A 12,598-nucleotide genomic window follows, 5' to 3' on the forward strand; every position below is an offset into this window, starting at 1 on the left:
CCCTCAATGCGCCAAGCCTAATAAACATATTAACCAAGTTATAAAGATACAGATTTGTGTTACTAAATTCACAAAACAACATCAGCTTTCTAAAGAGTAGGTGCTACGTATATTTTTGTGATAAATATGTAACATCAAAGTTACCATTTAAATCATTTTAAAGAGTACGGTTTGACTACATTTGCGATGTTCAGATGTTCAGTACGGTGGCTCCTCAACAAGTCAGACAGAAGTATCATATGACCCAGCATTTCATATATATATATATATATATATATATATGTATGTATTTTAATAGCCTCCAAAACTCTTTAATGTGTATCTTCTAAAAGTAATTTCTTAACCATAATTTAAACATTTAAAAATTCCTAGACATTTCCTCCTGCATCCATCCCTTCAATGACTTGTAAAGTGCCTGTTCTGGGCCTCGCCCACTCAGACCCAAAGTCCTAGGGACACACACACGCACACACCAGTGTGTGTACTTATCTTGGGTATGTCTGAGCAGCGGGGGAGAGCTGGGGTGGCCTTTGTGAGCTGGAGGGAGACGTGGACGGACAAATGTCTGGATCTAAGATGTGTTGTGGGGTTGGGGGCGTTCTAAGAGCTCCTGGTCAGGTGGACAGACAGGACGCACACAGAAGAAGTGGACCTACAGTCATAATCAGTGGCCTGGCTTTGGCCCATCGTGTCACCTCTCCTTGCTGTAAAATGGGAAGTGAATACTGCCTCCCACATAGAGCTGCGGGGAGGGTAAACTGAGGTACCTCCTGGGAAATTGCTTTGTAAACTGGCAATCATTATTATTGTGTAGTGCTAAACACATAAGAGGAATTATGATGATGTAGTATGCGCATCAGAAGTCCTAAATGTCAACACCTGCGGAGCACTACCTTTGTGCTCGGCACTTATTACTAAGTGTGTTATGTGCTCGTGCTCCTTTATTTAGTCTTCCCACTGGGCCTGGGAATAGGTGCTTCTACTAATCCCATTTCACAGATAGGGAGACCGAGGCTCTGAGAGCTTCAGGGGCCTGGCCAAGCTCACACTGCCAGTGAGTGGAGGGGCTGACGGTCACTCACAGATGACCAGGATGAAATATCAGCTGTGCTCTCCCGCGGGTCCTGGGTCTGCTGTCTTGGGAAAGGAGAGTGGGGAGTCCACACCACCTTGTGAGCCACGGGCTGCTTCTGCTCTGGAAATGTGCCTACCTAATGGGGGGGGGGGAAGGCCAAAATGGCTGATCTAAAGGAACTAACATTCTAGTGGAGAGAAATAATTAACATACCAAAGAGTTTGTTTCAAATGGAGATAGCACACCCAAGAAGGAAATAAAAAAGGGCAATGACCATGAGGGTGGGTGCTTTAGATGGAGTGATCAGGGAGGGAGGAGGTGACATTTAAACCAAGATGTGGATAATGAGAAGACACCAGCCACGTGAGGATCTAGAGGGAGAGTATTCCAGGCGGAGGCAACAGCAAATGCTCAGACTCATTTCTTCCTTTAGCGAGTAAGTGAGCACCAAGTGTGCCCTGTACTGTGCCCAGTGGGGACACAGCAGTGAACGAGACAGTCACAGCCCTTGCCCTCGGGGGGCTCTCAATCTAGCAGGATGGGAAGTCATTAACTAGGCAATTGCACACATGATTAAGTGATCACAGGTGTGCCGAGGGCTCCAAGGTAGAGGAGGGTCTACCAGGATGGGGTGTCCAGAGCAGGGACCAACTCTTCCCCTCTGTAGGCTCAATGCCTCGACCAGACTGGGCACATAGTAAATGCTCAGGAAATGTTTGTTGAATGACTGAACGAATGTTCTCTTTGTTCCTGCCTCTGCCCCCTACAGCCACCCTGGGTGCCCTGGAGTTCAGCCTTCTCTACGACCAGGACAACAGCTCCCTGCACTGCACCATGATAAAAGCCAAGGTAAGTGAGAGGCCAAGCTGGGGACCACTTAGGATGCTCTGGCTTGTCTAGAGGACTTGGGGATGGCATGGGTGACCGGGCCTGCCTATCTGTGACAGTGACGGTGATGAGAAAGGGGCAGGAATTAGCCATGGGCGCTTTTTTTGGAGGACTTCCTTCAGGGGTGGTCCCAGGGGGGTTTCACGGAGCTGTAGCTGCCTCCCAGGAGTGGAGGCAGCCAGGAGTCAAGGGCAGAGCTGAAATCAGCCCGGCCCCTTCCACAGCCCCTGGAAGGGACCAAAGCAGAGGGGCTGCCTGGTGGCATTGACTTGACAGCTGACAGGCCCACCCAGTGGTTCCTTCTGCTTCTGTGACTATCAGGCTGGAGCAGTGGCCGGGGGTGTGGGAGGGGGGTTGGGGGGAAACCCATTGTTGCAGATCCTACGACATCTCCCTGCTGCGGGCTCCAGGGGGAGCGCGCCAACTCAACTCAACTCCGGACCCCCAGGAGAGCTGGGTGATACCAGTGTGCATCCCGGGAAGTAACTGACTGGAGTTTCCCCCCGCTGCACACCTGGTCCATGTGGAAGCAGAAGCAAGGCTCAGGAAGCAGACTTCCTGGGTTCAAACACTAGCTCCATTGCTCCCCGGCTGTGTGACTTGGGGAAAGTTACTCAACCTCTCTGAGCCCCAGTGTGCCATTTGTAAATCCGGGATAATAATGTGCGTCTTTCATAAGCATGACTGAGTATTAAGTGTAAGGTGGCCACATGTTCCCGTTGGCCCAGGACAGCCCCTAGTCATGCCTGTGACCTTGCTGGAATAATTAAAAGCTCCCCCTTTCATGCACAAAATGTCCCAGTTTGGATGATAAACAAGGCTAACGCTTAGCACAACTCCCGGATCAACACGCCCAGGGCACGTCTTCAGCAGGTTTTGCTGAGCACCTGTTTTGTTTTTTTTTTTCTTTTTTTTTTATTCTTATGTTAATCCCCATACATTACATCATTAGTTTTAGATGAAGTGTTCCATGATTCATTGTTTGTGCATAACACCCAGTGCTCCATGCAGAATGTGCCCTCCTCAATACCCACCACCAGGTTAACCCCTCCTCCCACCCCCCTCCCCTCTAGAACCCTGTTTGTTTTTCAGAGTCCATCGTCTCTCATGGTTCGTCTCCCCCTCCGATTTCCCCCGCTTCATTCTTCCCCTCCCGCTACCTTCTTCTTCTTTTTTTTTTCTTAACATATATTGCATTATCAAATTCAGATTTTAAAAGCATAGCGTCTGCCAGTTTGCAGCCTTGCAGTTGTCATTCCAGAAACGTTCATTAAATGCCTACTCTGCACCGGGCGCTGCCCTACACGCTGGTGCTCCTAGCGTGGGCGGGAACTGGCCCTGCCCGCGTGGACTCACGTCGGGGAAATGGCCCAGAAACCACTGGCATTTCCTGAGTATTATATACCCTCCGGGGCCTTCCACTATGATTGCATCCCACTTAATCTTCACAGCCACCTATGAGGAAGGTGCTGTCATCATTCCCATTTTACAGACGGCAAAGCTGAGGCACAGATTAAGTGACTTGCCCAGATCACATAGCCAAGAAGTGGCAGAGCTGGGATTTGAACCCATGTAGTCCAGCTCAAGAGCCTCTGCTCTTACCCACGAGGCTACTCTGCTAGCTTTTCCCCTTGTCCCCAACTTTGTGGCACCCTCTCCCCATTGTCCACACTCACTAGTGCCAGGCCCAGAGCTCACCCTTCACAGGTGAGGTCTCATTTAATCCCCCAAGAACCCCATGAACAGGGGCTGCAATCAGCCCCACTGAACAGATGGGGAACCTGAGGCCCACAAGGATGCGTGGCTTTGGGATTAGTGCTGTGAGAGAGGACAGTGGGAGCCCAGAGGTGGGATACCCGCCCAGCCCTGACATAGGAAGATGGACAGCGTGTGTCTGGGCCCCAGGAATTTTGGGTTGGGTTGCTCATATTAACAAGCCCAATTTAATTCCTACCCCAGACGAACTCCCTTCCCCCACAGTGTCTCACTTGAGCCTCGTTCAAGCCCAGGGAGGGGGGCCGGACAGACATTGTGATGCCCATTTTATGGATGGAAAAACTGAGGTCTTGGAAATGAGTGCAGAGGCCAGGGGCAGAACTCAGGCCCCCTTTCCCCAGCTTCTCCTTCTCTCTCATCCTTGTTCTGGAGCATTTCCTTCCATGCTAGGAGTAACAGTCCAGCGTCGATGCAGCAAATCACTGTGTGCCAGGCTGTGTGCCCAGCACTTCACAGGTATAACTATGTTTAAGTCTTACCACTCCGTGAAGCAGATACCATTATCCCATTTGACAGATGAGGAAAATGAGGCTCAGAGAGGTGAAGGAACTTGCCTAAAGTCACACAGCTGGGAAGTAACATGGCCAGGCTCCAAACCCAGTTTGCCTGATTCTAGCATTCTTTCCAAAGATATTTCATTTCCCTTCTGTCTTTGGAAGAGGAAGCACATGGGTGGACCGATGGGCAGGACAGATGCCAGGGGCTGTGCCCATTGCCTGTGACAGTTGAGCACCAGGCCCTCCCAAGGCCCTCATGCTGTTGCCTTTTCTCTTGCAGGGACTGAAGCCCATGGATTCCAACGGCTTGGCTGATCCCTACGTTAAGCTGCATCTCCTGCCGGGAGCCAGCAAGGTACCATATGGCCTGGGCCTCTCGGCAGGCTGGGCACATGGGCCCTGGCAGGCACCCAAGGTTCCCAGCTCAGAGCCTGAAATAGGCCCCCTATCTGGCCCCAAACTCCCCTCCTCCCTGAGTGGCAAAGTCCTTGCAAGGGGTGAGGGGTAGACCAGGAGTTACTCTTCCTTGAGGGGCAGGCACTCTGCCCATTTCTCCAACCCAGAAACGTGGCCTCCAGGGAGCTGCCGAAGGCCAGGAGAGAAGCAGAAGCCCCAGTTATGCCATCCACCTGCTCAGATACCTTCAGTGCGTCCCCAGTGCTGACCATGGCTCACCTCCCCCACTCACTTTATGTCCCAACCAAACGCTTCTCCTCTCTCTAGGCTGTGGTGCTAAGCACTTGAGAAAATGCTTGTTACTGAGTGAAAATGCACTACTTACTGCCCCACCCGCCTTTCTCTCCCCTTCCAGCTCACTCACCTGCTTATCACTACCTTGCTCTGGGGAAGGACAATGGAGTTAATTCTCCTCTCTTTGGATGGACCCACTCAGAGCACATGGCTAGACATGAAAGGGTGCTTTCTTGGAGTTTATTTTCTGCTTTGTTGTGTTAAATTTGACATGCATGGCACACTGGGGCTCAGAGAGGTTGAGTAACTTTCTCCAAATCACACAGCTGGGGAGCAGTGGAGCTGTTTGAACCCAGGAAGTCTGCTTCCCGAGCCTTGCTTCTGCTTCCACATGGGCCAAGCTTGGGGGGTGGCTGGGGGTGGGGGTGGGAAACAAGAATGACTGTACACTTGGTTCCATGATCTTGGGAAAATGGCTGTTAAAAATCTCTGCAAGTATGAAATATGCCCCATAACACAAAGAGGACACACGTGTGTATTCACATACACACTGTCTCTCACTCTTTCTTTCTTTGGATCAAGAAAGGAGAGTCCCTCACCTGACCATGGCCAAACTGTGAAGTGTTTGGCCACTACTCATTCTAATCCCCCCAGTGACATTTGCTTCTTTCTCCTCGAGACTCTCTTCTTTGCTCACGCCTGAATCCAAACTGGCTTTGCCAAAGCGTCCAGTGAGTCATTTACATGTTAGTATGAATTAGATTTGCTACCAGGCCACCTCTTGTGGATATAGTGCATGTTTCGCTGTCTTTCTTAGAGTAAAATGAAAACCTTGTCCCCTAAGGACTTTCAGGCATGGAGAATGCTATTTGGGGAGACAGAAGAAACCATTTCAGTACCCCCAGAAATTGTTTTTTCACTGCTTATAAGTGGGTGACTCTTTATTTCTGCCTTTTTGGCCATAAATCATATTTTTTTCTCATGCTGTCTAATCTTAATGGAAAGTTCAAAGAGAGGGCCCAGCACATGGAGGGTGGGTGGCCCAGTGTCCAGCATTGATGATGGCTGTAGCCAGCATTGGGGATGCCCTCCACTCACTGAGAGCATGCATTTTGGGAGCAACTGAGCCCCCGGACGCTTGTTAGGGGCGTGGACTCCTACATCACCCACCCACTCCCACCCACACACCCCATGTCAACCCAAAGGATGGGGCTGCGGGGCTGGCTTCCCACCAAGGCAGGTGTCTGTCCATCTCTCTGGGCTCTAGTCCAACAAGCTTCGTACAAAAACTCTGCGGAACACCCGGAACCCCATCTGGAATGAGACCCTTGTCTATCATGGCATCACAGACGAGGACATGCAGAGGAAGACCCTCAGGTACCTGCCGGGCAGGTGGGCAGAGAGGGGGCTGAGGCCGGGCAGATTGAGACGCATGCTACCAGAGGCCACTCTTGAAAACATAGCTGCATTGTTTTTTTCTTTCTTTTTTACTTCTACAAAAACAGCCTATGTTTCTGGTAGAAACTTTTGAAAATACAGGCAAACAAAACTCTTGTTTTGAACGTGTCTGGATGTTCAGGTTGTGTGTGTATGTATTTGTGCGTGTGTATTTACGTATGTGTGCAAACATTTCTTATAAAATTAAGTACTCTAAAAACAGACCATTCTAATAATTAATTAGCCTCTTACTTAACAATGTATTGATGCCATTTCATATTCTTCTACAGTGTTTTGTTAAACTGCATTTTAAATTATGTAAGTAATAAGTAAATACACTTTTCTTATTTAAAAAAAAAAAAAAACTTATAGAGCAGGCAAAGCTCCTTTTAAATGTTAGTCCCCAGGGCGCTTGGGTGACTCAGTCCATTAAGCATCTGCCTTCGGCTCAGTCAGGATCCCAGGGTCCTGGGATCGAGCCCTGAGTCAGGCTCCCTGCTCAGCGGGGAGTCTGCTTCTCCCTCTCCCTCTGCCTCTCCCCCCTGCTCACTCTCTCTCCTGATCTCTCTCTCCTGCTCTCTCTCAAATAAATAAATAAAATCTCTTTTAAAATAAAAAAAAAATAAATGTTAGTCCCCTCCACCAGCCTGGGTCTGCTTCCTCCCTCTGTGAGTGTATGTATATTCCTACTACTGTTTACAACATAGAGGGTATCATGCTGTATAGATGTGCAACTTGCCTTTTTTCTTAACACTGTATTTTGGAGTTAGAGCCATGGGAAGACATTTAGATCTGCCTAATATTTGACTGCTTCAGAGTATTACACAGAATGGTTTATCTCAAATTTTTAAAAATGTTTTATAATTAAATATTACAAAGGTACAGAAAAGTGTAAACATAATAAGACAAACATCCATAAAGTCAACCCTCAGTCTTTTAGAAAAATCTTAATATTTTGCTGTATGTGCTTCAGCTTTTTAAATTGTTATTATGTTCAAGAAAGAAAGCATTGCAGATGCAGATTGAGGCTCCTCTCGTACACCCCCATCCCCTCCTTCTCTTCTTTCCCCCTCAGGGCTAAACGCCACACTGAATTTTATGGGTGTCATTCCCAAGCATGTTTTATACTTCAGCTACATGATTATGTATCTATAAACAATGATGGTATTGTCTGGCATGTTTTTAAATCTTTTTAAAGATTTATTTATTTGAGAGAGAGAGAGAGCATGAGCGTGAGCAGCAAGGAGGGGCAGAGGAAGAGGGAGAGGGAGAATCTCAAGCAGATGCCCCACTGAGTGCAAAGCCTGACACGGGGCTCAATCTGACCCGAAATCAAGAGTCAGACACTTTAACCGACTGAGTCACCCAGATGCCCAGGTCTGTTTTAAATTTTATGTAAATGTTCATCAGTGTATTCAGCCAGCATCCAGGAGAAGGACGTTTAGGTTGTTTCCAGCTTCTCTCTTTTACAAAGTTGCAACGAGCATCCTTTACTCTTCCTTGTGTACATACTAGTGTTTCCTTAGGGTAGAAGCCAAAGGGGAGCGTTTATTGGATCATAGTAGATGTTTTGTTTTTTGTTTTTTTACAAGTCATACAAACCGCTTTTCAAATTGGCGTTCCACGTATATTCCTGCCAGCTACACTATTATTTTAAGTAAACATTTTTATTGCAGGGTAACAGCCATTTAGAAAAATGCACACCTAAAAACTGCACAGACTGATGAGTTTTTACAAAGTGAACACACTGCGGTCCGAGAACAGAACATTCCCAGACCACAGACACCCTTCCCCCGGTACTGTCCCTGTTGTGAGGACCCTCCCCTCAGGGTATTCACTACTCTAACTTCTAAAGGACAATGAACTCAGTCTGGTTTTGTACTTTACGTAAACGGAATGGTACAGCATGACTCTTTTCTGTCTTTGCACTTAATGTTGTATTTGTGATACTTGCCCAAGTTGTTCTGTATAGTTGTAGATTATGGATTCTTGTCACTCTTTATTTTTTTTAAGATTTATTCATTTATTTTAGAGAGAGAGAGAGAGAAAGAGAGCAAGAGGCAGAGGATGAGGGAGAGAGAGAATCCCAAGCAAACTCCCCGCTGAGCACAGAGCCCGATGTGGGGCTCGATCCCATGACCCCAAGATCATGACCTGAGCCAAAATCAAGAGTCTGATGCTCAGCCACCCAGACGCCCCATCTTGTCGCTCTTTACTCTCCCATTGTGTGACTATACCACAGTTTTATTTATCCATTCAACTGTTAAGGGACAGTTGGTTGGTTTTCATTTGGGGACTATTCTAATAGTACTGCTAGGAACATTCTAGTGACATTGTATTATGCATGCTTTTCTTCTAGGAGTGTAATGGCTGAATCATAGTGTAGTATACGCTCAGCTTTAGTAGAAACTGACAATTTTCCATAGCGATTGTACCAAATGACACTCCTACCAGCAATGTACGAGAGTCCCTGTTCCTCCAGCCTCATCAATACTTGGTCATTCTGGTCATTCTGGTGGGTGTGTAGTAGTGTTGCATTATGGTTCTGCCTTTCCCTGATGACTCATTACAACACTGTTTTCCACGTATACAGTTATATTCTTATGGTTATCTCATTTTTCTTCAGTAATCCCCCATTATAGAATACATACGTTACTTCTGCTTTTTCACAACTAGGAACAATACGGTGATAAACATCTTTGTATGTCTTTGAGATAAATTCCTAGAACTGGCATTATTAGGTCAGAAATGATGATTATTAAGTCTTTGGAGACACATGGCCCTGCAGAGGGATGGGGTTGGTTACATGCTCACCAGCCAAGTAGAGACAACTTCTTTTCCCAGTCCTGAACATTGTGGGACTCAGCCATGAGGATGCTCTGGCCCTCCAGCGCTTTGAACATTGTTCAACAAATGTTGATGGCCAAGGGGGAAGATGCTGTTGGTCCCTGCCTGGCCCCCAGACTGCCTCCCATGCCTTAGGGGGACACATCCTTCCTCCCCTTTGGTATATGTCAGGATGAATGATCATGCCGTGACTGGCCCTTCTGGCCTCCTGAGGGACCTTTCCATGACCTGCCCTTTCTGTGTGTACCTCTTTCTACTCACTGCTGTGCAGAGTAGATAACAAAGGACAATATAGTGTTTGAGGATTCACAGAGACCTGGATTCAAATCCCAGTTCTGCCTCTTACCAGGGAAAAATTATTGCACCTCTCTGGGCCCCAGTCTCCACTCTAAAGTGAGAAACTCAGATGTTTGCTGGGAGAACAAATTAAAGGAGGAGAGGTTAACTAAGTTCCTGGCCTAACTTTGCAAAAGGTGATGCTCAAATGGCCATAAAAGTATTCCTTTATCATCGGGGAACTAAAAATTAAAACTACAATGAGATACTATTGCTCCCTCAGAAAGACTAAAATTAAAGACTGACAAAATCAAAGTTAGCAAAAATGAAGAACAACCAGAACCAGTGTGGCTTGCTGGTGGGGGCAGAATGGGTGGAACCAGTCTGGGAAACTAGAAGTTTCTACTGAAGCTAAACTTAGGTGTAGCCCATGACTCAGCATTTCCACCTCTAGCAAAATATACAGTAGAAATAGATCCACGTGCATGCAAGAAGACTCAGACAGGAATGTTCTGGGCAGCTTTGTTCATAATAGCTCAAAGCAAGAAATTGGTCAAAACCGAATGTCCATCTGTAGCAGAAATATTACGGTATGGTTGCACAATGGAATACTATACAGCAGTGAAAAGGACACATTGCTAAAGACACAGATGAAGCTCACCAACATAATGCTGAGCAAAAGAAGCCAAGCATAAAAGAAGACATGCCATCTGATTTTACTTATGTGAGGGTCCAAAACAAGACAATATGAATCTTGCCAGAGGCCAAGAGAGTGGTTATCATTAAGGGGGGTCATGACTAGGAGGGACCATGGAGGTCTTCCAGGAGCCAGAATGTTCTATATCTTGATCTGGGTGGTGGTTGCATCGATGTATGCATATGCAAAAATTCAGCAGGCTGTAAATTTGAGATGTGGGCACATCACTGCTTGTAAGTTACACTGCAGTAAAGAAGGAACATAAAGTAGCTGGCCTAGTGCTCAATAAATAGGAAATTGAAATATTCCTATGCACGTTGCACATTCCCTGACATATCAGTCATAGCTCTTGGTACATGATACTTGCTCAATATAGGCTCTTCGTTCTCTCCCCACCCCTTACGTTGATCGCAGGATCTCTGTCTGTGATGAGGACAAATTTGGCCATAACGAGTTCATCGGTGAGACCAGATTTTCACTCAAGAAACTGAAGCCCAACCAGAAAAAGAACTTCAATATCTGTCTGGAGCGGGTGATCCCGGTGAGTGCCTTAGCCCCAAGGATGTGATGGGGGAGAAGAGTTTGGGGGCTGGGGTCTTCCTCTGGGCCTGCAAAGGGGATGATAGATCTGCAGGGTGCTCGACAGTAGAGGCAGGAGGGAGATTTCAGGTCAGAGCGTGGCGGTTGCACGCTGTGCACCCTTAACCTTCCCACCACCAACTACCCCCACGTGCCCCACCAATGGCAGGGTCCTCGTAAGTGCTTCCTCTCCCCTCTGGATCTCAGTTTTCCTCATCCCTAAAGTGGGGAGGTTGGACTTAGCCAGTGGTTTTCATATAGTGTTGCCCAGAGCACTAGAATCCCACAGAAGAACCTTAGGAGCCACAGGGCAAGAAGTACCTGGGGGCTCAGACCCCAAGACTCCTGTGCCACTTCTACCAGAGCAGATGAAATCTTATCTGTTTTGTGTATGGTGGGCTCTGCCACTTGTTGGCTGTGCGACCTTGGGCAAGTGGCTTAACCACTCTGGTCCTCAGTGTTCTCATCTGTAAAATGGGTTAGTAATACACCCTACATCATAGGCTGGTGTGCATTAACATGGTCTGTCCAATGGTTAACATTACATAAATTTTTATCTAAAAGGGGAAAAGCTGGAAGGCCACAGAAGCTTGGAGAACCCACCCTCATGGCTCTGGATGCTAATGGAAGGGTGAGGTTTTCTGGTCCTTCTTATGTAGGGAGATGAGCCTCATAGACTCATGTTATCTTTCCTTTCTGTTTCCTTCCTCTTAGATGAAGCGTGCCGGGACCACTGGGTCAGCCCGAGGCATGGCCCTTTATGAGGAGGAGGTGAGCACTGAGCGGATATTGCAGCCATAGTTGGGGTCCACCACTTCCCTTTGCTCTCCCTCCTGGCCCCTTCCTTATTCTTTCTCCTAAAGCCACTTGCCCGTCAGTTTACCATGAGAGAGGTACCCTTGCCCAAGGCATTAGAACACGAGACCAAGTGGATGCTCCTCCCACCTGGAGCCCCCACCTTGGGGGGGCCACCCTCTCACACCCAGGACACACCCTTGAGTTCCCCTGCTTCGTTGGCTAAGCTCTGCTGGCAGTCCTGCAGGACCAGAGCGATGCCACTCTCCCTCCCTCCGTGGTGATGCAGAGGCTGGGTTGGGTTACACATCTGCGCTCTTTGCCCAGGTCCTCAGGCGACCCCAGGGACTGTAATTGTGAGAAGCCTGGTTGACTCCGGCAAATCTGAGCTCAGAGTCAGAGTGGAAGCAGCGTCCAGCCCCACCTATGATCACTCAGGGCTCTGTCCATGTCTAAGTCAGAGTAAAGTCCCCCACCCCCATGTGACTTAGACTTTCACCTGTGTGGCTGTCACCACTTGCTGGTCCCTGGAGACTGGGGACTGGGGGCATCTGCTGTCCTTGGGGGGGGGGCAGCTCCTCTTCCTTTCCACAGGCTCCTCCCTAATACTAGCCATCCGTCCAGTTGCCTGACCCCCTCCCCTTCCTAGGCCCATTTCTCCTACTTTTCTTTTCTGCTACTGCAGCAGGTGGAACGTATTGGTGACATAGAGGAACGTGGCAAGATCTTGGTGTCCCTCATGTACAGCACACAGCAGGGAGGCCTTATCGTGGGCATCATACGCTGCGTGCACCTGGCCGCCATGGACGCCAACGGCTACTCAGATCCATTCGTCAAGCTGTGAGTCATTGGGACTGTGAATGGACCCCAAAGGGGGTCCTAGATCCTCGCAAAGGGAGAACCAGAGAGCTTCCCCAAGATCATTGCACATTGAGTCCCAGAGAGGGAAATGAGCCTGCCCAAGGTCACACAGCTAGACAATGCCCAGAACTGGCTAGAGCATGAGTCTGGAGTCTCAGACAGTCAGACTCGTGTGTCGCT

The 12,598-nt window shown here is 48.2% G+C and overlaps 1 protein-coding gene across 2 annotated transcripts in view; it reads left to right on the top strand.

The window, feature by feature from the left end:
• The window catches only part of RPH3A (rabphilin 3A), a 65,005-nt gene that overhangs the window by 44,347 nt on the left and 8,060 nt on the right, over window positions 1-12,598 (top strand). For both annotated transcript variants that reach the window (XM_035017466.1, XM_035017467.1), the window contains 6 exons: window positions 1,845-1,924; window positions 4,517-4,591; window positions 6,194-6,303; window positions 10,598-10,724; window positions 11,477-11,533; window positions 12,243-12,397. In XM_035017466.1, the coding sequence (XP_034873357.1) occupies window positions 1,845-1,924; window positions 4,517-4,591; window positions 6,194-6,303; window positions 10,598-10,724; window positions 11,477-11,533; window positions 12,243-12,397 (604 nt within the window). The remainder of the gene's footprint in view (window positions 1-1,844; window positions 1,925-4,516; window positions 4,592-6,193; window positions 6,304-10,597; window positions 10,725-11,476; window positions 11,534-12,242; window positions 12,398-12,598) is intronic.

This window comes from Mirounga leonina, unplaced genomic scaffold (assembly GCF_011800145.1).
Source record: "Mirounga leonina isolate KUSES-001 unplaced genomic scaffold, KU_Mleo_1.0 Mir_171, whole genome shotgun sequence".
NCBI lineage: Eukaryota > Metazoa > Chordata > Mammalia > Carnivora > Phocidae > Mirounga > Mirounga leonina.